This window comes from Zootermopsis nevadensis, unplaced genomic scaffold (assembly GCF_977971745.1).
Source record: "Zootermopsis nevadensis isolate Lab colony 2312 unplaced genomic scaffold, Znev_1.0 Znev_ptg000030l, whole genome shotgun sequence".
In the NCBI taxonomy this organism is placed as follows: Eukaryota; Metazoa; Arthropoda; class Insecta; order Blattodea; family Termopsidae; genus Zootermopsis; species Zootermopsis nevadensis.
Window position 1 is genome coordinate 12,767,814 of NW_028259162.1, and position 24,151 is coordinate 12,791,964.

At 41.2% G+C, this 24,151-nt stretch overlaps 1 protein-coding gene across 8 annotated transcripts in view; it reads right to left on the bottom strand.

Moving 5' to 3' along the window:
- LOC110829635 (sialin) overlaps positions 1-24,151 on the bottom strand; it is a 58,176-nt gene that overhangs the window by 32,487 nt on the left and 1,538 nt on the right. For 6 of the 8 annotated variants that reach the window (XM_087358354.1, XM_087358351.1, XM_087358348.1 and 3 more), the window contains exons 2-10: positions 20,383-20,517; positions 19,711-19,844; positions 19,100-19,327; positions 18,852-18,936; positions 16,551-16,771; positions 15,473-15,628; positions 13,892-14,024; positions 13,443-13,601; positions 12,692-12,777 (exon numbers count right to left, since the gene is read on the bottom strand). In XM_087358354.1, coding sequence (XP_087214480.1) covers positions 12,692-12,777; positions 13,443-13,601; positions 13,892-14,024; positions 15,473-15,628; positions 16,551-16,771; positions 18,852-18,936; positions 19,100-19,327; positions 19,711-19,844; positions 20,383-20,467 — 1,287 coding nt within the window. In that variant the 5' untranslated portion in view covers positions 20,468-20,517. Of the gene's footprint in view, positions 1-12,691; positions 12,778-13,442; positions 13,602-13,891; positions 14,025-15,472; positions 15,629-16,550; positions 16,772-18,851; positions 18,937-19,099; positions 19,328-19,710; positions 19,845-20,382; positions 20,518-23,456; positions 24,081-24,151 lie in introns of those variants that run through there. The other 2 variants (XM_087358349.1, XM_087358355.1) reach the window with 2 other exon arrangements.

Below are 24,151 nucleotides of genomic sequence, written 5' to 3' on the forward strand. Positions count from 1 at the left end.
CTCTGCAGGACTCGGTGTGTGAAGGACCGTGCCTCTGCCCGCATCGGTCTCTGCCTTACGTGGTCTCTGCTGCAACTGGGCTTTTCAGAGACGGCACGTCAAGCCACCTTGTGAGGCACAGACCGCGTTCATCAGAGACACAGTACATCAGATACAGTCCGAGACCTACCGGTTGTGCAACGCATGAGGTGGGGAGAATTTTGTCGCAAGTCCCGGAAAGACGCAAGTCCCACGTCGTGAAAAGTCGCAAGTCCCAAGTTGTGAAAAGTCGCAAGTCACGTGTCTGCCCGTCTCCGTCTCTGCTTACGTGGTGTCTGCCGCAACTGAGCTCTTCAGACAATGCAAAACAGAGACCGTGTGAGGCAATGACCGTGTTCGTCAGAGGCACAGTACATCAGATACAGTCCAACAACGACCGGATCTTCAAGGCACCAGGCGGGGAGAATTTTGAAAGAAATTTTGAAAAATTTGAAAATGTTCAAAAAATAAAAAAATGCTAGAAATTGTCCAAATCTCGCACAAAACAAACAATTTTTTAAAAATGTCACCTTCAAAATTTTTGTTCAGATTTTTTAAAAAAATTTGGTTTTATGCGCTTTGCACAAAATTTCCAGCATTTTTTGATTTTTCGAAAATTTTGAAAATTTTCAACTTTTTCCAAAACTCTCTCCAAGAGATGCATGGCAGCCTCGAAGAATGCGTCACCCAGTCTCTGCCGGACTCCGCCTCTATCTCACCGGATTGCTTTGTGCCTCGGAGTCTACAGCAAACGGCCTCTGCAGGACTCGGTGTGTGAAAGACCGTGCCTCTGCCCGCATCGGTCTCTGCCATACGTGGTCTCTGCTGCAACTGGGCTTTTCAGAGACGGCACGTCAAGCCACCTTGTGAGGCACAGTCCTCGTTCATCAGAGACACAGTACATCAGATACAGTCCGAGACCGACCGGTTGTGCAACGCATGAGGTGTGGAGAATTTTGTCGAAAGTCCCGAAAAACGCAAGTCCCACGTCGTGAAAAGTCGCAAGTCCCAAGTTGTGAAAAGTCGCAAGTCACGTGTCTGCCCGTCTCCGTCTCTGCTTACGTGGTGTCTGCCGCAACTGAGCTCTTCAGACAATGCAAAACAGAGACCGTGTGAGGCAATGACCGTGTTCGTCAGAGGCACAGTACATCAGAAGCAGTCCAACAACGACCGGATCTTCATGGCACCAGGTGTGGAGAATTTTGAAAGAAATTTTGAAAAAATTGAAAATGTTCAAAAAACCAAAAAATGCTAGAAATTGTCCAAATCGCGCACAAAACAAACAATTTTTGAAAAATTTCACCTTTAAATTTTTTCAGATTTTTAAAAAAAATTTGGTTAATCGCTTTGCACACAATTTCCAGCATTTTTTGATTTTTCGAAAATTTTCAACTTTTTCCAAAATTCTCCCCAAGAGATGCATGCCAGCCTCGAGGAATGCGTCACCCAGTCTCTGCCGGACTCCGCCTCTATCTCACCGGATTGCTTTGTGCCTCGGAGTCTACAGCAAACGGCCTCTGCAGGACTCGGTGTGTGAAGGACCGTGCCTCTGCCCGCATCGGTCTCTGCCTTACGTGGTCTCTGCTGCAACTGGGCTTTTCAGAGACGGCACGTCAAGCCACCTTGTGAGGCACAGACCGCGTTCATCAGAGACACAGTACATCAGATACAGTCCGAGACCTACCGGTTGTGCAACGCATGAGGTGGGGAGAATTTTGTCGCAAGTCCCGGAAAGACGCAAGTCCCACGTCGTGAAAAGTCGCATGTCACGTGTCTGCCCCTCTCCGTCTCTGCCTTACGTGGTGTCTGCCGCAACTGAGCTCTTCAGACAAGGCAAAACAGAGACCGTGTGAGGCAATGACCGTGTTCGTCAGAGGCACAGTACATCAGATACAGTCCAACAACGACCGGATCTTCAAGGCACCAGGTGGGGAGAATTTTGAAAGAAATTTTGAAAAATTTCAAAATGTTCAAAAAACCAAAAAATGCTAGAAATTGTCCAAATCGCGCACAAAACAAACAATTTTTGAAAAATTTCACCTTCAAATTTTTTTGAGATTTTTTAAAAAAATTTGGTTTTATGCGTTTTGCACACAATTTAGAGCATTTTTTGGTTTTTCGAAAATTTTGAAAATTTTCAACTTTTTCCAAAATTCTCCCCAAGAGATGCATGCCAGCCTCGAAGAATGCGTCACGCAGTCTCTGCCGGACTCCGCCTCTATCTCACCGGATTGCTTTGTGCCTCGGAGTCTACAGCGAACGGCCTCTGCAGGACTCGGTGTGTGAAGGACCGTGCCTCTGCCCGCATTGGTCTCTGCCTAACGTGGTCTCTGCTGCAACTGGGCTTTTCAGAGTCGGCACGTCAAGCCACCTTGTGAGGCACAGACCGCGTTCATCAGAGACACAGTACATCAGATACAGTCCGAGACCGACCGGTTGTGCAACGCAAGAGGTGGGGAGAATTTTGTCGCAAGTCCCGAAAAGACGGAAGTCCCACGTCGTGAAAAGTCGCAAGTCCCAAGTTGTGAAAAGTGGCAAGTCACGTGTCTGCCCTTCTCCGTCTCTGCCTTACGTGGTGTCTGCCGCAACTGAGCTCTTCAGACAAGGCAAAACAGAGACCGTGTGAGGCACAGACGGCGTTCATCAGAGACACAGTACATCAGATACAGTCCGAGACCGACCGGTTGTGCAACGCATGAGGTGGGGAGAATTTTGTCGCAAGTCCCGAAAAGACGCAAGTCCCACGTCGTGAAAAGTCGCAAGTCCCAAGTTGTGAAAAGTCGCAAGTCACGTGTCTGCCCGTCTCCGTCTCTGCTTACGTGGTGTCTGCCGCAACTGAGCTCTTCAGACAAGGCAAAACAGAGACCGTGTGAGGCAATGACCATGTTCGTCAGAGGCACAGTACATCAGAAGCAGTCCAACAACGACCGGATCTTCAAGGCACCAGGTGGGGAGAATTTTGAAAGAAATTCTGAAAAATTTGTAAACGTTCAAAAAATCAAAAAATGCTAGAAATTGTCCAAATTGCGCACAAAACAAACAATTTTTGAAAAATATCACCTTCAACTTTTTTTGAGATTTTTCAAAAAAATTTGGTTAAGCGCTTTGCACACAATTTCCAGCATTTTTTGATTTTTCGAAAATTTTCAACTTTTTCCAAAATTCTCCCCAAGAGATGCATGCCAGCCTCGAGGAATGCGTCACCCAGTCTCTGCCGGACTCCGCCTCTATCTCACCGGATTGCTTTGTGCCTCGGACTCTACAGCAAACGGCCTCTGCAGGACTCGGTGTGTGAAGGACCGTGCCTCTGCCCGCATCGGTCTCTGCCTTACGTGGTCTCTGCTGCATCTGGGCTTCTCAGAGACGGCACGTCAAGCCACCTTTTGAGGCACAGACCGCGTTCATCAGAGACACAGTACATCAGATACAGTCCGAGACCGACCGGTTGTGCAACTCATGAGGTGGGGAGAATTTTGTCCGAAGTCCCGAAAAGACGCAAGTCCCACGTCATGAAAAGTCGCAAGTCCCAAGTTGTGAAAAGTCGCAAGTCACGTGTCTGCCCGTCTCCGTCTCTGCCTTACGTGGTGTCTGCCGCAACTGAGCTCTTCAGACAAGGCAAAACAGAGACCGTGTGAGGCAATACCGTGTTCGTCAGAGGCACAGTACATCAGATACAGTCCAACAACGACCGGATCTTCATGGCACCAGGTGTGGAGAATTTTGAAAGAAATTTTGAAAAAATTGAAAATGTTCAAAAAACCAAAAAATGCTAGAAATTGTCCAAATCGCGCACAAAACAAACAATTTTTGAAAAATTTCACCTTTAAATTTTTTCAGATTTTTAAAAAAAATTTGGTTAATCGCTTTGCACACAATTTCCAGCATTTTTTGATTTTTCGAAAATTTTCAACTTTTTCCAAAATTCTCCCCAAGAGATGCATGCCAGCCTCGAGGAATGCGTCACCCAGTCTCTGCCGGACTCCGCCTCTATCTCACCGGATTGCTTTGTGCCTCGGAGTCTACAGCAAACGGCCTCTGCAGGACTCGGTGTGTGAAGGACCGTGCCTCTGCCCGCATCGGTCTCTGCCTTACGTGGTCTCTGCTGCAACTGGGCTTTTCAGAGACGGCACGTCAAGCCACCTTGTGAGGCACAGACCGCGTTCATCAGAGACACAGTACATCAGATACAGTCCGAGACCTACCGGTTGTGCAACGCATGAGGTGGGGAGAATTTTGTCGCAAGTCCCGGAAAGACGCAAGTCCCACGTCGTGAAAAGTCGCATGTCACGTGTCTGCCCCTCTCCGTCTCTGCCTTACGTGGTGTCTGCCGCAACTGAGCTCTTCAGACAAGGCAAAACAGAGACCGTGTGAGGCAATGACCGTGTTCGTCAGAGGCACAGTACATCAGATACAGTCCAACAACGACCGGATCTTCAAGGCACCAGGTGGGGAGAATTTTGAAAGAAATTTTGAAAAATTTCAAAATGTTCAAAAAACCAAAAAATGCTAGAAATTGTCCAAATCGCGCACAAAACAAACAATTTTTGAAAAATTTCACCTTCAAATTTTTTTGAGATTTTTTAAAAAAATTTGGTTTTATGCGTTTTGCACACAATTTAGAGCATTTTTTGGTTTTTCGAAAATTTTGAAAATTTTCAACTTTTTCCAAAATTCTCCCCAAGAGATGCATGCCAGCCTCGAAGAATGCGTCACGCAGTCTCTGCCGGACTCCGCCTCTATCTCACCGGATTGCTTTGTGCCTCGGAGTCTACAGCGAACGGCCTCTGCAGGACTCGGTGTGTGAAGGACCGTGCCTCTGCCCGCATTGGTCTCTGCCTAACGTGGTCTCTGCTGCAACTGGGCTTTTCAGAGTCGGCACGTCAAGCCACCTTGTGAGGCACAGACCGCGTTCATCAGAGACACAGTACATCAGATACAGTCCGAGACCGACCGGTTGTGCAACGCAAGAGGTGGGGAGAATTTTGTCGCAAGTCCCGAAAAGACGGAAGTCCCACGTCGTGAAAAGTCGCAAGTCCCAAGTTGTGAAAAGTGGCAAGTCACGTGTCTGCCCTTCTCCGTCTCTGCCTTACGTGGTGTCTGCCGCAACTGAGCTCTTCAGACAAGGCAAAACAGAGACCGTGTGAGGCACAGACGGCGTTCATCAGAGACACAGTACATCAGATACAGTCCGAGACCGACCGGTTGTGCAACGCATGAGGTGGGGAGAATTTTGTCGCAAGTCCCGAAAAGACGCAAGTCCCACGTCGTGAAAAGTCGCAAGTCCCAAGTTGTGAAAAGTCGCAAGTCACGTGTCTGCCCGTCTCCGTCTCTGCTTACGTGGTGTCTGCCGCAACTGAGCTCTTCAGACAAGGCAAAACAGAGACCGTGTGAGGCAATGACCATGTTCGTCAGAGGCACAGTACATCAGAAGCAGTCCAACAACGACCGGATCTTCAAGGCACCAGGTGGGGAGAATTTTGAAAGAAATTCTGAAAAATTTGTAAACGTTCAAAAAATCAAAAAATGCTAGAAATTGTCCAAATTGCGCACAAAACAAACAATTTTTGAAAAATATCACCTTCAACTTTTTTTGAGATTTTTCAAAAAAATTTGGTTAAGCGCTTTGCACACAATTTCCAGCATTTTTTGATTTTTCGAAAATTTTCAACTTTTTCCAAAATTCTCCCCAAGAGATGCATGCCAGCCTCGAGGAATGCGTCACCCAGTCTCTGCCGGACTCCGCCTCTATCTCACCGGATTGCTTTGTGCCTCGGACTCTACAGCAAACGGCCTCTGCAGGACTCGGTGTGTGAAGGACCGTGCCTCTGCCCGCATCGGTCTCTGCCTTACGTGGTCTCTGCTGCATCTGGGCTTCTCAGAGACGGCACGTCAAGCCACCTTTTGAGGCACAGACCGCGTTCATCAGAGACACAGTACATCAGATACAGTCCGAGACCGACCGGTTGTGCAACTCATGAGGTGGGGAGAATTTTGTCCGAAGTCCCGAAAAGACGCAAGTCCCACGTCATGAAAAGTCGCAAGTCCCAAGTTGTGAAAAGTCGCAAGTCACGTGTCTGCCCGTCTCCGTCTCTGCCTTACGTGGTGTCTGCCGCAACTGAGCTCTTCAGACAAGGCAAAACAGAGACCGTGTGAGGCAATACCGTGTTCGTCAGAGGCACAGTACATCAGATACAGTCCAACAACGACCGGATCTTCAAGGCACCAGGTGGGGAGAATTTTGAAAGAAATTTTGAAAAATTTGAAAACGTTCAAAAAATCAAAAAATGCTAGAAATTGTCCAAATTGCGCACAAAACAAACAATTTTCGAAAAATAACACCTTCAATTTTTTTTGAAATTTTTAAAAAAAATTGGTTTTATGCGCTTTGCACACAATTTCCAGCATTTTTTGGTTTTTCGTAAATTTTGAAAATTTTCAACTTTTTCCAAAATTCTCCCCAAGAGATGCATGCCAGCCTCGAAGAATGCGTCACCCAGTCTCTGCCTGACTCCGCCTCTATCTCACCGGATTGCTTTGTTCCTCGGAGTCTACAGCAAACGGCCTCTGCAGGACTCGGTGTGTGAAGGACCGTGCCTCTGCCCGCATCAGTCTCTGCCTTACGTGGTCTCTGCTGCAACTGGGCTTTTCAGAGACGGCACGTCAAGCCACCTTGTGAGGCACAGACCACGTTCATCAGAGACACAGTACATCAGATACAGTCCGAGACCGACCGGTTGTGCAACGCATGAGGTGGGGAGAATTTTGTCCCAAGTCCCGAAAAGACGCAAGTCCCACGTCGTGAAAAGTCGCAAGTCCCAAGTTGTGAAAAGTCGCAAGTCACGTTTTTGCCCGTCTCCGTCTCTGCCTTACGTGGTGTTCGCCGCAACTGAGCTCTTTAGACAAGGCAAAACAGAGACCGTGAGAGGCAATGACCGTGTTCGTCAGAGGCACAGTACATCAGATACAGTCCAACAACGACCGGATCTTCAAGGCACCAGGCGGGGAGAATTTTGAAAGAAATTTTGAAAAATTTTAAAATGTTCAAAAAACCAAAAAATGCTAGAAATTGTCCAAATCGCGCACAAAACAAACGATTTTTGAAAAATATCACCTTCAATTTTTTTTGAGATTTTTCAAAAAAATTTGGATTTATGCGCTTTGCACACAATTTCCAGCATTTTTTGATTTTTCGGAAATTTTGAAAATTTTCAACTTTTTCCAAAATTCTCCCCAAGAGATGCATGCCAGCCTCGGATAATGCGTCACCCAGTCTCTGCCGCACTCCGCCTCTGTCTCACCGGGTTGCTTTCTGCCTCGGAGTCTACGGCAACCGGCCTCTGCAGGACTCGGTTTGTGAAGGACCGTGCCTCTGCCTTACGTGGTCTTTGCTGCAAATGGGCTTTTCAGAGACGGCAAGTCAAGAGACCGTGTGAGGCAGAGACCGCGTTCATCAGGGACACAGTACATCTGATACAGTCCGAGACCAACCGGTTGTGCAACGCATGAGGTTGGGAGAATTTTGTCCCAAGTCCCGAAAAGACGCAAGTCCCACGACGTGAAAAGTCGCAAGTCCCAAGTTGTGAAAAGTCGCAAGTCACGTGTCTGGTCGTCTCCGTCTCTGCCTTACTTGGTGTCTGCCGCAAGTGAGCTTTTCATACAAGGCAAAACAGAGACCGTGTGAGGCAATGACCGTGTTCCTCAGAGGCACAGTACACCAGATACAGTCCAACAAAGACCGGATCTTCAAGGCATCAGGTGGGGAGAATTTTGAAATATATTTTGAAAATGTTAAAAAAATCAAAAAATGTTGGAAATTGTCCAAGAAGCGCACAGAACAAAAAATTTCGGCCTCACACGGTGTTTGGAAGACTCCGCATGACTTAGAGGTTAGGTTAGTTTAGGGTGGGTTAGGTTAGGATAGGATAGGTTAGTTTGGGTTAGGTTGGGTTATATTAGGTTAGATTGGGTTAGGTTACTTTAGATTAAGTTCGGTTAGGATAAGTTGGGTTAGTGTAGGTTGGGTTTGTTTAGATTAGGTTAGGATAGGTTAGGTTAAGTTGGTTTGGTTAGATTAGGTAAGAATAATTTTGGTTATGTTGGGTTAGGTTAGGATAGGTAGGTTAGCTTGGGTTAGGTTAGGTTAGGTTAGGTTGGGTTAGGTGACATTGAGTTGAGCTGGATTAGGTTAGGTTCGGGTAAGATAGGATAGGTTAGGTTAGGTTGAATTAGGTTAAGTTAGGCTACGTTTGGTTGGGTTAGGATGGGCTAGGCTGGGTTTGGTTTGGTTAAAATAGGTTAAGATAAGATAGGTTAGGTTGCGTTAAGTTAGGTTAGGTTAGGATAGGATAGGTTGGGTTAGGTTATGTTAGGTTTGGTTAAGTTAGGTTAAGGTAGGTTAGGTTAGTTTGGATTGGGTTAGGTTACGATACGTTAGGATAGGTTGGATTACGTTGGGTTAGGAAATGATATGTTAGGTTAGGTTGGGTTGGTTTTGGTTAGGTTAAGATAGGGCAGTTCAGGTTAGGTTAGGATAGGATATGTTAAGTTAGATTAGGTTGGGTTAGGTTAGGTTGCTTTAGGTTAGGTTAGGTTAGGAAAGGTTAGGTTGGGTTAGGTTATGATAGGATAGGTTATGTTGGGTTAGGTTAACTTAGGCTAGAGACAGTGTCATACAAAGACCGGATCTTACTGAGACAGGATCAGTTAGACAGGCTACGTCAAAGACCGGATGAGGATAGAGCACAATGCTGAGAGCGATCGGGTTTGGAGAATTTTTGGAAAAAAATACGAAATTTTTCCAAATTTTCAAAAAAACAAAAAATGCTGTAAATTGTAAAAAATCGCACAAAAGAAAACAAATTGGAAAATTTTACCTTCAATTTTTGTTTTCAAACATTTAGGAAATTTTTGGTGTTGTGCGCTTTTCAGACAATTTTCCGCGCTTTTGATTCTTCAAAAATTTTATTTCTTTTTAGAATTTTCATTTGTTGATACATACAAGAACCGGTCTCTGACAAACTCGATGTAACAAAGGCACGGTCTCTCTCACCCGATCTCTGCTTCAACTGGTCTTCTTCAGACACGTTCTCTGCTTCACACGGTCTCTGCAAGACTCCGTATGTCTCAGAGGTTAGGTTGGGTTGGGTTAGGTTAGGTTAGGTTGGGTTAGGTTAGGTTAGGATTGGTTAGGTTAGGTTTCGGTTAGGTTAGTTTGAGATAGGTTAGTTTGGGTTAAGTTAGGTTGGGTTAGGTTTGGTTAGGTTAGGATTGGTTAGGTTAGGTTGGGTTAGGTTAGGTTGAGATAGGTTAGGTTGGGTTAGGTTAGGTTACGTTATGTTAGGATAGGTTAGGTTGGATTAGATTAGGTTAGGTTAGATTGGGTTAGGTTGATAGGTTAGATTAAGATATGATAGGTTAGATTAGATTAGGTTGGATTAGGTTAGGATAGGTTAGGTTAGGTTGGGATAGGTTAGGGTAAGTTAGGTTACGTTAGGATAGGATAGGTTGGGTTGGGCTAGGTTAGGATAGGATAGGTTGGGTTAGGTTAGGTTAACTTTTGTTGGAGACAGTGTCATACAGAGACCGGACCTTACTGAGACAGGATCAGTCAGACAGGGTATGTCAAAGACCGGATGAGGCAGAGCACTTTGGTGACAGCGATCGGGTGGGGAGAATTTTTGGAGAAGATATGAAATTTTTCCAAATTTTCAAAAAATCAAGAAATGCTGGAAATTGTCCAAAAAGCGCACAAAACCAAAAAGAATTGGAAAATTTTACATTCAAATTTTTTTTTCAAGAATTAACCGGTCTCTGATAAACTATATCTAACACAGGCACGGTCTCTCTCATCCGATCTGTGCTTCAACCGGTCTTCGTCAGACACGTTCTCTGCCTCACACGGTCTCTGCAAGACTCCGCATGTCTCAGAGTTTAGATTGGGTTAGGTTAGGTTTGGTTAGGTTAGGATTGGTTAGGTTAGGTTGGGTTAGGTTAGGTTGGGATAGGTTAGGTTAAGTTATGTTAGGATAGGTTGGGTTAGGTTAGGTTGGTTTAAGTTAGGTTAGGTTAGTATAGGTTACGTTGTTAGGTTAGGCTAGGTTAAGATATGATAGATTAGGTTGGGTTAGGTTAGGATAGGTTAAGTTAGGTTTGGTTAGGTTAGTTTGGGTTAGGTTAGGTTGGGATAGGTTAGGTTAGTTTAGGTTGTGTTAGGTTAGGATAGGATAGGTTAGGTTATGTTAGGTTATGTTAGGTTAGGCTAGGCTAGATACCTCCTGTTAGAGACTGGGTCATACAGAGACCTAGTCCGGCAGAGACTGTCCATCTGCGACAGGGTACGACAGAGACCGTGTCTGGCAGACACAAGTTAAGGTAAGGAACGGTGGGGAAATTTTTCAAAATTTTCAAAAATTTTCAAAAATTAAAAAATGATGGAAATTGGCGAAAAAGTGCACAGGACTAAAAAAGAATTGAAAAATTTCAATTTCAAATAATTTTCAAATATATCGAAAGATTTTGGTTTTGTGCGCTTCTTGAACATTTTCCAACAATTTTTCATATTTTGAATTTTTTTTCAAAATTCTCCTCACCCGGTCTCCACCGGACCCGGTCAGGTACCGACGTAGGTCTCGGCCTCGTTGAGACAAGTCTGCGCCAAGACACGGCCTCGTCGATACGCAGCATCGCGGTAGCAAGTATTATGGGCAAGGACAGAGGTGTCTATGTAGCCATAGTAACAGGCCTAGCCAGAACGGAGTATGGATAAATTAGTATGAGCATTTGCAAGATTTGTCTCTGTGGCTATTGGAATTGGAATGACCAAGAGGTTTTATAGAGCCGTTATTTTGGGCATTGACATATGGGTCTATATAGTACTTAATATGTGCATGATCATGTGGATCTATATAGCTATTATTAAGTGCATGTTTCCCAGTTTCTATAGAGCCATTATTATGGGAATGGCCAGATTTCTATATGGTCAGTATAATGGTCATGAAGAGAGGAGTCAACAGCCAGTATTGTGATCACGGCTAAGATCATCTATACCCATTACAGTGGGCATGTTCAGAGTGGTCTAGATAGCCATTATTATGGGAATTATCATGGGTATTGTTAGCCCATTGTATGGGAGTGGTGAGATAGGTCTACATAGAGTGTGTTATGGGAATGACCACAGGCTATATGTGCAGGACTGTAACTCAGATGAGAAGAATTTCTGGACCTATGTCAGTACTACCTTCTTTCATCCTCAGAGTTATTAGAACATGCTCTCGAAGTTTGGCCAGACATTTAAGGACCACTCTGTAGAGACATCTACTCATTGTTATAATATTGTAAATATAGAAATATCTGTCCATGTTTATTATAGTGGCTCCATTGACACCTCTGTCCTGCTGCATATTTTTGCTTTTTGACATATCTGGCCATAACCATAGAACTGGCTATACAGAACTATCTAGTCATGGCCTTTATAATGACCATTACCATGCCCATAATAGTGGCAAAAAGACTGTTTTGGCATTTCCCATAAAACTGGCTGTTTATACCCAAAATACTGGTTCTTTTGTCACTTTCTCTATCCCCATAATACTAGTAACATCAACCCCTTATCCAGCCTTAAACTACTGGCTATATCTACCATGCACACGTGCACACAATACGAAGTGCGACAATTAAATTACCAGAATGCCCGCTCACATATGTCACGTCGAGTACCAAGTGAGCAATAGCTTGGCAGTGACATGTTACGACGTGTGTGGTGAAGCAAACAAGGCAGTAGTAATGAAGCAATAGCAGCGTTACATGAGCATTTTCATCCCGATAGAAAAATGAGAGACAGATTGTTGGAGCAGTGCACTGACATCAAGTTTTGCGCAAAGTTAGGAAAAATCAGTAGTGAAACTCTGTAGATGTTAACAGAGTCTTACGGTACAGACGCTATCAAAAAGTTTAATGTCTTTGAGTGGCATAAAAGGTTTAAAGGGGGCGCTCATATCACAAGCCCAAGTGAAGATAATGCTCATTTATTTTCTGATCACAAGGGCATTGTTAACTTTTAGTTTCTTAAAGAATGCCAAAAAGTGCATAAATATTGTTATTTGGAAATGTTGGCAAGGTTACATGAGTCTGTTTGTTGGAGAAGACCACAACTTTACCTGTGCTCATGATTTGCTTGCTGTCCAGGAGTTTTTGGCAAAAAAATCAATATTGAAATTTGACCATCTACCATAAAATGGCAGATCTAGCCCTGTATGACTCGGCTATTTCCAAAACTGAAGACAGCTTTGAAGGGCCACAGATTATCAGACATTGATGACATTCAGGGACATGAGACAACCATCCCAATGAGAATTCCAGAAGAGGAGTTCCAGAAATATTTTGAGCAGAGGAAACACTGACTAACTAAGTGTTTTGGTGCACAAGGAGACTACTTCAAATGTGAAAGCAACCATTAGTGTGTAAGTAATTAAATGCAGCTTCTATGTTGCATTCCAGGAACTTAATTATTACACCTTCTACTGTGTATACGAGGGGTGTATACAAATGATTTAGACTGGAGTTACGATTTCAACCTGGCAGGTGGCAGCAGTCCGCTGCCTTGGTGTAATCCGAGTGTTCTGTTCTATACTGTCACACACCTATGGCTATATCATGGTTATGTCATTGTACTTACAAGGCTGTTGTTCAGGAGGCTGACAGTGTTTGGAGATAACACTCCAGGAATCAATGCCATTGTTTTAATGATGCCAATAAGTGTCCCTGAAACATTCAAATGATACTGGCTGGATAGCCTTCAACAAAAAATTGTTATGATCATTGCATTCACCTACAATATACCTCATTAATTCACAATTGCCCTACCATATTTTATTCTGTCCTATGCAACCTCAGAAACTGATAAAACAGCTGGGTAACTAACCAACAATAAATGTTTTAAGATAGTTGTCACTGTTGTTAAGGACCAAAAAAGATTTTATATGCATTCTTCTAATAACAATACTACGAAATATGCCATACAATAGTAATATACTTCTCCAGGTTGTGTAAATGTATGAGTGAAATATCATTGTATATCTCTGTAGATAGCAGCACAGTAACCTCCCCACCCCTAAACAGATGGACCATACCCCAATGTTCTACAACACACCACAACATAAACAACTCAGAAAAAACACACAAAGACTCATCAGGCTGTGCTAAAATCATTTTGGTAAAATTTTTGGGTTTTTAACTACTAACTAAACTAGAAATGTTTGAATATATAGTTTTATCATTATTTATGGGCATTGGGGAGGACATCCTTAGTACCATGACATAGAAACAGGGAAGTTAACCAGATAATGGCCCCATTAGTCCAGAATATGTTGTTCAAGTGAAAAGAGCATGTTAAAAGTGATGTACAGGAAATGCCAACAATCAAGTACCTGCAAAGTTGGGACTGAGATCAACAATATTGGGCAAACTGCCTGAAGAGCTGGCTCCTCCCACTGCAGAAGCCAAAGCTAGCAGTACTACAGCAACTGTTGCACTACTTTTGCTGAGGAATCCGAGTACTACAAGCAGTACAGCAGGGATAAATTCACCTGTCAAACAGAATATCGTAACTCTCAGATGTCTGCAAACAGTCTTAGTACAAATTTATTTCCTTGTTCTGACTCTTACACATGCTTTCATCTAATCATGTACTAATATAGCAGGCCCCCTTGAAGGAAACTAATGTATCAATAATATGTACTAGGGATCCTTTAGTTCATCTAGAACAGACTTTACTGATTCAGCATCACACAATGAAAACACATTACATACAGCAACAATAAAATTCTTTTACAAAATTTATGCACACTTTTATTTTCAATTATTATAGTGTACTTACTTGTGGCTACAGAGATTTTGCGAACTACAGTTATTGACAAATATTTATTGCGCAACATGTAGTCCATTACAGTAGAGAAAGCAAGACTGAAGGCAAACTTGCAGAGTTCAGGTATACCAGAAACAAAGCCATTCTGTAACAGAGAAACAAAACCCTTTGCAACTATTTGTCTGCAAGTGAACAAAGAGTTAATACTGTAGTGAGGCAAAATACACATGGTATCCTGTATGAAGAATATTTGACTCACTGACTGATTGACTCTATGACGCGACAGCCCGAAGCCAAGCCTTGGCCTCTTCCCATGTGGGAGGTTTCTTTGTCTGTGAAGTGTACATTTATGAGTAGCGAGTGACAAGCCTGTCGCCATCGGTGGACTAGTGGGTTGTGTACTGAAACCTGGCCGAGGTTGGTGGATTTTTAAGGGTGATAAAAATCCATAGCACAACTTGCTTTGGAAGGGAAGTAAAGCCAGCGGTCGTAGATATACAGCATGTAAAAGGACTTTACGAGTATGGACGAGATGTTTTGCAAGCAAAATGCAGCTGCTATTTCTCACCCAAGTCTCCCGATTGACTGCTAGATGGTTCTGGCATTCAAATCGGGATTGATTAGAAATTGTGCAGAGTCAGTGGGCTGGACACTCACTACTCACAAATTCACACTTCAAAGACCGAGAAACCTCCATAGAGGCGGCCGAGACCCACACCGGGTAGTAAAGCCAGTGATGATGATGAGTGACAAGCCCACTGCCTCTGCACAATTTCTACTTAACCCTGACATACACTCACATACAATAATTTTTTGTATGCTAATTTGCAGACTAGTTCTTTACTAAGCTTTCCATATAATATCCTATTAACAATACAACAACATAGAAAGTTTTTAAAATAATATATAATTCTAACACATTCACTGATAATATTAGTACCTGATACAAGGACAGTCTGAAACATTACAGCATTACATTACAATATTTTGTCTTGCCTGTAAAAGAAGTCATTCAATTGTTCCAAAAATTTATGATAACAAAGTAAGTAAAATTACTCGAAAATCAAAATAAGTACAAATTTTTTTCAATTGACACTTCTCATCCATGCCCATTTATATGCTCCATTATCCTATAATGGAGGATTTAAAGCGGTATAAAAACAAGGCTTTGTCAATCCCTGGGATTGGGATTAGCCCCGCCTATGGCACCCAACAGAATAGGTATTTTTACCTGAAGACTAAAGCAGAGCCAGGTCTGGAAATATAGTGGTCTTAGTTTGGAATGTCAAATGATGAATCAAGTCCATAAAAAGAACAATGTTGAATGTAATGTACCATCACTGGAATATGTTAATTATTTTATGTAACTTTATTTAATTATTGCTACTTAGCACTTACTTACTTACTACTTACTCCATGGAGCCAAGTCAATAGTCGCTCAGTTACTCAAGAAATTCCCAACATTTTATGCCCAAAGGTTCTTACCGCATTCACAAGAGCCCACCACTGTTCCCTCCACACCACCCCACGCTGCTTAGCACACAGGATTAAATTGACATCTACATTACTGGCAGTTATTGAGTTAATACTTACCGTTTTGATATCCAGCATGTAAACACTTCTGAAATAGGCAGGCAGTTGCATGGTTAATGTGATGGTTCCCCACATGAGACCCTGTGAGGCAAACAGTACAGCCCAAAATGGTACTGACAAGAGAATCGATGACCAAGGGGTTTGTAATGGAGGGTCCTGTAAAAGATTGTTGTTACTTTAAAGTCAGCCCTTATACTTCTGTATATTTATTGGTTAAAGAGGTAAGGAACTGTAAAAAGATTTTAAGGAAAGCAGAAACAATTTTGGATTCGGGATGAAGGGTATTACTTTGAATATTTCATTAAATTAAAAGTGCTTCTTTTCCATATCTTTGAATTTCCAAATTTGAGACAGTATAATATCTCTTGAATAATGTGTCACTGGTAAGAACTTGTAGGTGACTGAAAAGTATAACAGTACTTACAACCTCTGTTTTACAATGCAGTCCTATTTTGACAGGTAAAATAGGATTTTTTCATGCTTCATTACTATCCAGAAGCACAGGATCCAACATACAAGACCTGACAAATAACCACGTTGATGTCAGATTTTAGGTGGGAAAATATGGATTGTGGTTTTTTGAGTTACAACACCATATATTTTTGTACGAGATTACCAACCTTTTGGGGGAACTTCGTAGCTCCATATTTCTAGTATAAGTGAAGATGGAGGTGACAAATTCCTCTGAGACGCTGGTAACTGTCAACAAGTTTACATTGTGTAATAACTTGAAAGACCACATTCCTAAACAGGCTGATAATTTTGTACAAAAAATTGCAACACTGATAAGTTGGCATGTGTGGCAAAAACATGATACATTTTGAAATTTTACAGAAAGTTAGGAACTGCTATTGATGAACTTGAGAAACTCACGTAGGCTAAGTAATTTATTGTTTACAGTACGCACCAAGTTCTTACTTTCCTAGGCATATATGTTCTAAAGAAGTTCTGAATTCAGGTACTCTACATGGAAGTCAATTACAGGCTTTATTTGGAAATGCGTGCTTTAGCTGTTTGTCAACTGACAACTTAATTAGCAAAATAATTGTCATATTTCCTCTTAAAATTTCTCAAATACCTTGTGGGAAGCAACAGAGTCTCCAATAACACGTTCCAGGTACTTCCGTTCAGCGTCCGATATCCGTGGGTGCTGTGCGGGAGAGTCATACACAAGATACCACCAGAAAGCATACCACGTCAGCGTGAGAGCTCCAGTCACATAGAAAACATACTGCCAATCCAATACAGCCATGAGAAGCCCACTCAAAGGATATGTTAATGCTGTACCAACAGCAGACCCTGTAAAACACCAAATCACACTGTTATTCAAGATAACATCATGTTATAAATCTTTTCATTCTCAACTAAAGAAACCGTCCAGAAAACAGTGTGCTCTATTAGTCTTGGAAGTAAAATGTCCAACACTGCACATAAAATGAAGATCACTAGAACACTGAATCACATTCTGGACAGACTTTCCTTGCAACATTATCAGCCCTTTGAAGTTGCAACTTATCAAAATAATATTTAAGAACTCTGTCTATACATCAAATAAAACACAACACTTCAGCATTACAAAGATCAGTTTCTTAATCTGTTTAAGGAAATAACTATTGTTTACGCTGATAATAATACAAGACACATAAATATAAAATGTACAGTTCAAGCAGATGGTACATACTTAGTTCCCATTCAGCTTTAAGCAGTTAATGTGAGATATTCTATACCCAAACAGGACTCACTTATAGGAATTTATACAAGTGAGTCCTGTTTATTTTCTTATAATATCTTAAAAACTTATTACCCTAAAAGTAGATTCCTACAATTTATATTACCAAACAATATATGTACAGGTAATTAGTACTTATATCAACAATACAAATTATAAAAAGCACAAAATTGGCTTTTGAATAATGGTCAGAACCATGTGTGTAAGCATTTTCTGAATTAAGTAAAATCTCCAGAAAGGGAAAATCAGGGTACCCAAATATCCTAGTCTTCTTTATATGGGATTTTTTTAGGGATCATACAGAGAAGTTGGGTGACAAGCTTTTCACTCAGGTAACAGTAACAGCAGCTTTGAAAAGAACACAAGTAATTTCTAGCTGATTCATATTTCATACTAATATCTTCAGCTAAACAGATATATTAGGTTACATCTTTGAAAAAAAAACTGCTAGAGGTGATTCAGCATGCAGTGGAATACCATCCAATTCTATTCTGATAAGCTCCATTCCTGGCTTACTAAATCCATTATGCCACTACTTAAACTGCTCAGAACTATAAGTATTATTAACACAAGACATTGTCTTACAGAACAATTATGAAACAAACCGCAATCCACTTGTTAATGTTTACAGAATTTTATTCTTCAACTAGAATATTTCAATTGGATTTTCAGAGAAGCTATATTAATTATTTTATTTTCCAATCTTGACTTTCCTTCTTCCCCACTTAATGGTACCTGCACCTTGTCGTGGTGATGGGGCTTCAGTACCTCAGTGACCCCAAGAGCTACTGGTAGGGCCTCCCTAGCCAGATTGGTCGAGGGGGGAGAGGTCAGGCTAAGACAGGTACCCTGGTCCTCCAGGTTGGGGGTTGGTCGCAAGACTAACAACCTTGCACCGTAAAAAGGAAGATGTTTCAAAGCCTCGGGACAGGCAGCGGAGGATAGGACCGAATGGAAGAGGAGAATTGAGGAGGCCATGGACCAAATACGGACCGGAGAGCCATAAAAGAAGAAGAAGAAGAAGAAGAAGAAGAATAATAATAAGAAGAAGAACTTTCCTTCTTACTCTTTTTTCAGTGCTAGAATTAGCTCAAGGTTCGTATAACCCCTAAACAAAATATTGAAGTTTGAAAATGACAGCTTTAAAAAACATTCAGATCAAAACTAAGATAAAACAGACTTTTGGGAGGATTCTTTTCATGCAAGTATGAATTCCAATTAAAAAATGACATAGTACACAAAAATGTTGCCACTCTATAACAATATCGCACCATTTTTAATCAAGCGATTATGAAATAAAGCCTGATTATTTTATGAACACTTAAAAATCACAACAGATATAAGAAATGACAATGGATCTCAGTTTCCCAATATCGCGAGTACTTGGAAATCAGTAGAATAAGGTGGAAAACTTTAATCAGAATAAATGTTAATGTAGCATTGAATCAAACTGGCTACATCTTGAAAACATTAAACTGCGTATGAATGCCCTCAGGCAGGACAATGGTAGAACTCGCAACTGTATCATTATGCTCGGTATATTTCTTCGCAGCATTTTTGTAAATTATAAAATGTTATATTTTTCCAGATAATCAAAAGATGGTTGTAGTAATTCCTCTTTCTCTGCATGTACATGTGGTGTAAGCTTACCATGGTAAGTAGTCATAAACTTGCTGCGCTCAGTGGATGGAATCCAATGAGCTGAGAGGACATGGGTTGCTGGCCAAGTCACACCCTGTTGTCAAACAGAAAATTTATGTCCAAGGATGCCAACTCTCTCGTAGGGTACTATTAGCATTTAAATATTGATACAGAATACATTAATAAATATGCTATAGCAGTAAAATTTATAAATCAATGTTCATATTTAATAAATATTGTAACTTTTAGTTTCATACCAGAGCAAGTCCTTGGATGGCTCTGAGAACTGCAGCCGCTCCATAATGTACTCTGCAAGCTAATGGGAAAACGAGGTTCAGCAGTCCTGCCAATAAAACACCAAAACCCAATACATGACAGCCACCAAACCTCTGAGCCAGCAAACCACCTGGAAGTTCTGTTATCCAGTAACTCCAGTAGAACGCACTGAGGACCATCGCAGTTTCTTGTTCATCCCAGTTTAACTTCTGAAACAGTTAATAAATTCCATATTGATAATCAAAGATTTGTAATAATTCAGAACAGAGTGCGAAAGTCTCTGACAGAACAGAGGATAAAAAAGAAAATATAACCAACCAACACTTCACTACGAAATATACATTCAGCATAATTTTTTGTTTGCTGATCTGTTTTGTAGTTTTGAATAAACAGAAGGTTTATTGTAAATGTTTACTTCTAAAGAAATTTGAAAGAATTCTTGGGAGTCGTAAAGGCTGTGAGATGGACATGTAACTGCTACTGCAGTTCTTATGTAAATAAACAAGAATCTAGTATCATCATATTATCACCCATCACTGACTGCCATGATATTAAATGAAGTACAAAGTTATTTTTGCTTTTATAAACTTACATTTGAATGAGACTCATTTGTTACATTTCCTAAATCTGTCATGCCAACACGAGCAATATACAGATTAGAGCGAATCATTTGAGTGATGAAAAACATGAAGAAGGCCATTATTCCAAGCTGAACTCGTGCAGGTACTAAGGAAAATACAGAAATGTTAAACTACTGCATGATTAAACATTTATAAAATCATATAAACAAATCCCCTATCCCTCCTCTTCACATATATTTAAAATTCAGTTCGTATTAATAAAATGTTTTAAGATAATTGAAGTGGTGCTTACAAATGTTAGAAAAGACAACCTTCAGTTTGGAGTCATATGCACCTGAAGTTGGAGTACATGATTATGCATAAAATTCTTTTCTGTATTCATTACATTGAGAGACAACAAAGAAGTAACAAAATTAAACTTCAGATGGTTTTGGTTCTGACATAAGGAAAAACACAATTCTAAGGCAGGCTACTTCACTCTATTTCAATTTTCAAGAGCTGTTGTGTCTACAATTAATATAATGCAAAAATAGTTGTACTGTATTCAGGAATGACACAGAAGTCTGAAATCTTATTGGGAATCATAATCTTCCTTCAACTGGACCCACAATATTTGTTTTCTGAGCAAGCAATTCAACAAAATTTAATTCTTATAACATTAGGATACAAAGTATAAGCATTACCCAAGGGTATTTTATTCTTTCCAGTAGTTTTACATGGCACAGTATTGCCTTCCATGAAAGTGTGGCTGCTAGCAACATCTTCCATTATGACATGCGACTTTTCAGTTCTTGTGCACACTGGCTTCTCTAAAACACCTACAAGAAACAAATATATGAAAACATAATATCTATGAAATTGATTTTTAAGAGGTTTTCACTCAGAAGTTGTCTGAGATGAGAAATGTACTGACAAATTGTTATTGTTGTTTCTCGGCACTACAACCCTGTTGTGGGTTTTCGCCGCCTCCTTTTCGGAGGTTTCGTGGTCTTGGTCGTGCATGAAGTAGTGGGTGACCAGCCCACTGACTCTGCTCAATTTCTACTCAATCCTGATTTGACTGCCAGAGCCATCTAGCAGTTAGTCAGGAGACTTTTGGGTGAGAAATGGCCGCTGAATTTTGCTTACGAAACATCTCGTATCATGCTCGTAAGGTTCTTTTACATGCCGTAAATCTACGACATGAGACCGCCGGCTTTACTTCCCCTCCGAAGGAAGTTGTGCTACGGATTTTTATCACACTTAAAAATCCACCGACCTCGGCTGGGATTGAACTCGCGAACCTTGAGGTCCTGTGGAGAGCACGCTAACCAATAGTCCACCGAGGGCGACAATGGCAAATTACATGTTCTTGATACAATGAATTACAGACATCTCATGCTTGTTTAATGTTTCCCATAATACTCATATTTAAATGACACCATATTTACATAAAATTTATAAATTGGATTGTGTAAGTTTTGAATTTCTGTAAAACTACATACAACTTTATGGCGTTCTCCTTTACGAAATGCATATAAATCACCACATTCACAATCGTGCTGGACACTGCCTGTTACACAAGACAGATAATGAATCAATCATTATTGCAAACCTTTAGAGAAGCAGGATATCATTTTTATCGATTTTGTACATATTTTAAAAGTTCGGTTCACGCATGTTTCGGTGCCCCCCACCCCACCCCCGCCAATAAAATAACTTTACGGTAATCCACAGTTCGCAAAGATGTTTCGGGGTAGCTCAGTCAGTATAGCTGGACGACCGGCATTCGATCACCAACAGAAACAAAAGAACTTTGTTCTGGCCATTGCGTCCAGACCAACTTTGGTGCGTCCTCTCCTCCAAGCCCTTCCATTTATTTTACTTTATATTGTTAAATGGTTGGCTTATTTACATAAATTCTTTTGTTCAACTTAATGATTAGTTGCCTGCAAGTCATATACAAGTTCCAAGCAAGAGTTGCCAACGTTATTTCCAAACAGTCAACATCCTGACGATGTCACATTCTTCAGTCAAATAAAGACTAAAAACTCTGACTCCACTTACAAACTTCCTTGCACGAATTTTAACATCTCTAGGAAAACTCTGTTTATAAATTTAATTGTAGATTTTAATAAAAACGTTTATAAAACATGAAAAAACTAAAGGTTACCTTTCTCGAAACAGCCTTCATGAGTCACAAAAGAAGCGGGTTTATGGAAATACTCATATGTAAATCGGAATGAAATAAGAGAACAAAACACGAACATGCTTTCTTAATATAAATGTACCGACGTCTGATAGTAAAAATCTCAGTATAAAATCCGCTCCGTACTCGAGCTTGTTAGGCTGGCGAGCAGACGAACAGACAGGTATGGCGAAGTTAGTAGCCGCATTTTTGTCAACTTTTATTTGCAAATGCGGCTATGAAGATCTGGATTACAGCCATGAATGCTAGAGACGCGAAGTAATGGGATCTGCGGTGCTGAGGATATAAGCACCAATTAACGAAGTCCGTCTAAGTATTCAATAAATCAGTGTTTAAAGGTTGACTGTGATAACAAGTATCCCATTATACTCGTATTTTGCTGTATGCAGCTAGTGGTTGCTGTAATAAATTAATGTCCTGACGTCGGAAATTGTTAATTAAATTATTGAATTACACCAGCACCTTTTGACACTTTCTTTATTGATATTTTACAGAAAAAATTAAAATCGGCTTTAGTCAACTTAAAATCTGTCCAGAAATGAATTTCTTCGGTGATGAGAAACTTCGCAATAAATTCAAAAGTTACAGTAATAGTACAGTTCACTACTTTACCGACACTACAATATAAATGACATACACATACGGGTCTCTGATATTTATCAGACATACAAATTGCAATGAAAAACAGTAGTTAGATTTAAAATTATGTTACTTGTTTATTTTTACAAGACTAAAGTTTCATTATACTCCTTTCTGACCACGGTGGTCTAGCGGTTAGAACGCTGGCCTTGTAATCCTAGGGTCTCGGGTTCGATTCCCGGCGGTGCCCGAATTTATAACTTATGTTGGGCAAGGCCGTGGACTAGGCAACACGGAGTTTTCCTCCGGGGCTTCCCCGGTTTCTCCGTGGCATCCCAACAATTACTCCATTCACACACAGAAGAAGGCAATGGCAAACCACTTCTGGATCATCTGCCAAGAACGTATATGAACAGGTCCCAGTCTGAGAAAAGGATGGAAGGATCCTGTTCATATGGACCTGTCGTCAGACAGAACACTAAATAAAAAATATACTCCTTTCTATGTAGGTAGGGTCACAGTGACCGCGCGGTCTGAGGCGCGGGCCTTGTACCGCTTGGTCACTGGGACCGAGGGTTCGAATCCCACTCACTTTCCCTCGTCCAAGGAGTCCTACCCAATGTCTATAATCAAAACCAACGAAAAAGTTGGGACCCGCAGTGCTCAGGCACTTGAAGAACGGGTCGTCAAAGGAAGTATCATTCTACGTATTCTGACAGCGTAATCACTTCTGATTAGCCTATTTCATATTAATTAAGAATGTATCAAATTAATTGTCAACACAAACCAAAGAGGTTTATACTTGTAATCATGTTCGCTTGCAATTAGTTACGTCTCTTTTCACTCAGAACGATAACTTAAGTGACAAAATAACATGAGATTCACTGGCAGGCTCTCCAACGTACTCTTAAAAAGTAGGATCTGGATCCAGCATGACCCTTTCCTGTTGTCAAATCATGATTTAAGTTCCTGTAATAAATGTTCTGTTACCTTCATTGTCTTCCATCACTCTCTTGGTTGTTGGTATAGAACATAGCTATGATGCTGACAGTAACGATAATACAATGCGTACTGCGCATCGCTCTTCGCACGTGAACCTTCTATAAACTTAAAATAGAACACCAGATGGTGTTGCTTTGTGGGGAGGGGAGGCTTTATGCGGAAAACGTGAGTTCTCTGTCGCGTAGACGGTGGTCAGTCACAAAACATCACTGACGATTTTGTTTTCAATACAGAAACAATCGCTAAGTTGACACTGGACTGTCTGTTTATTTGTGGTTTCTTTTTCCGAACCGTGCAGAATGTGAACGACGTATGTTCCTGGGAATTCGTTTCTTGATACAGACTACGGTAATCACGTTCAAAAAATAACACGACAAATGGAACGCTGTCCATGTGGGGAAAAAAAGTGATGTGAAACGCGCCTGGAGCATGACTTTTGTAGTAAGAATAAATTAGAAATACTCAATTCAGACTCCGATACAAAACTGGGCTTTACCTTTACTCCACCTCAAAGCAAGAATGTTACTGACTATGGTAGATGGCTTTCTTCTGGGTTGTTGCGCCGTGTAGTCTGGTAGACGTTTTTCGACGTTTCATCATCCTGATGATGGAGGCAGCAAGGACCTCTGAAACGTCGCCAAACTTCTACCAGACTACACGGCACAACATCCTAGAATACCGCC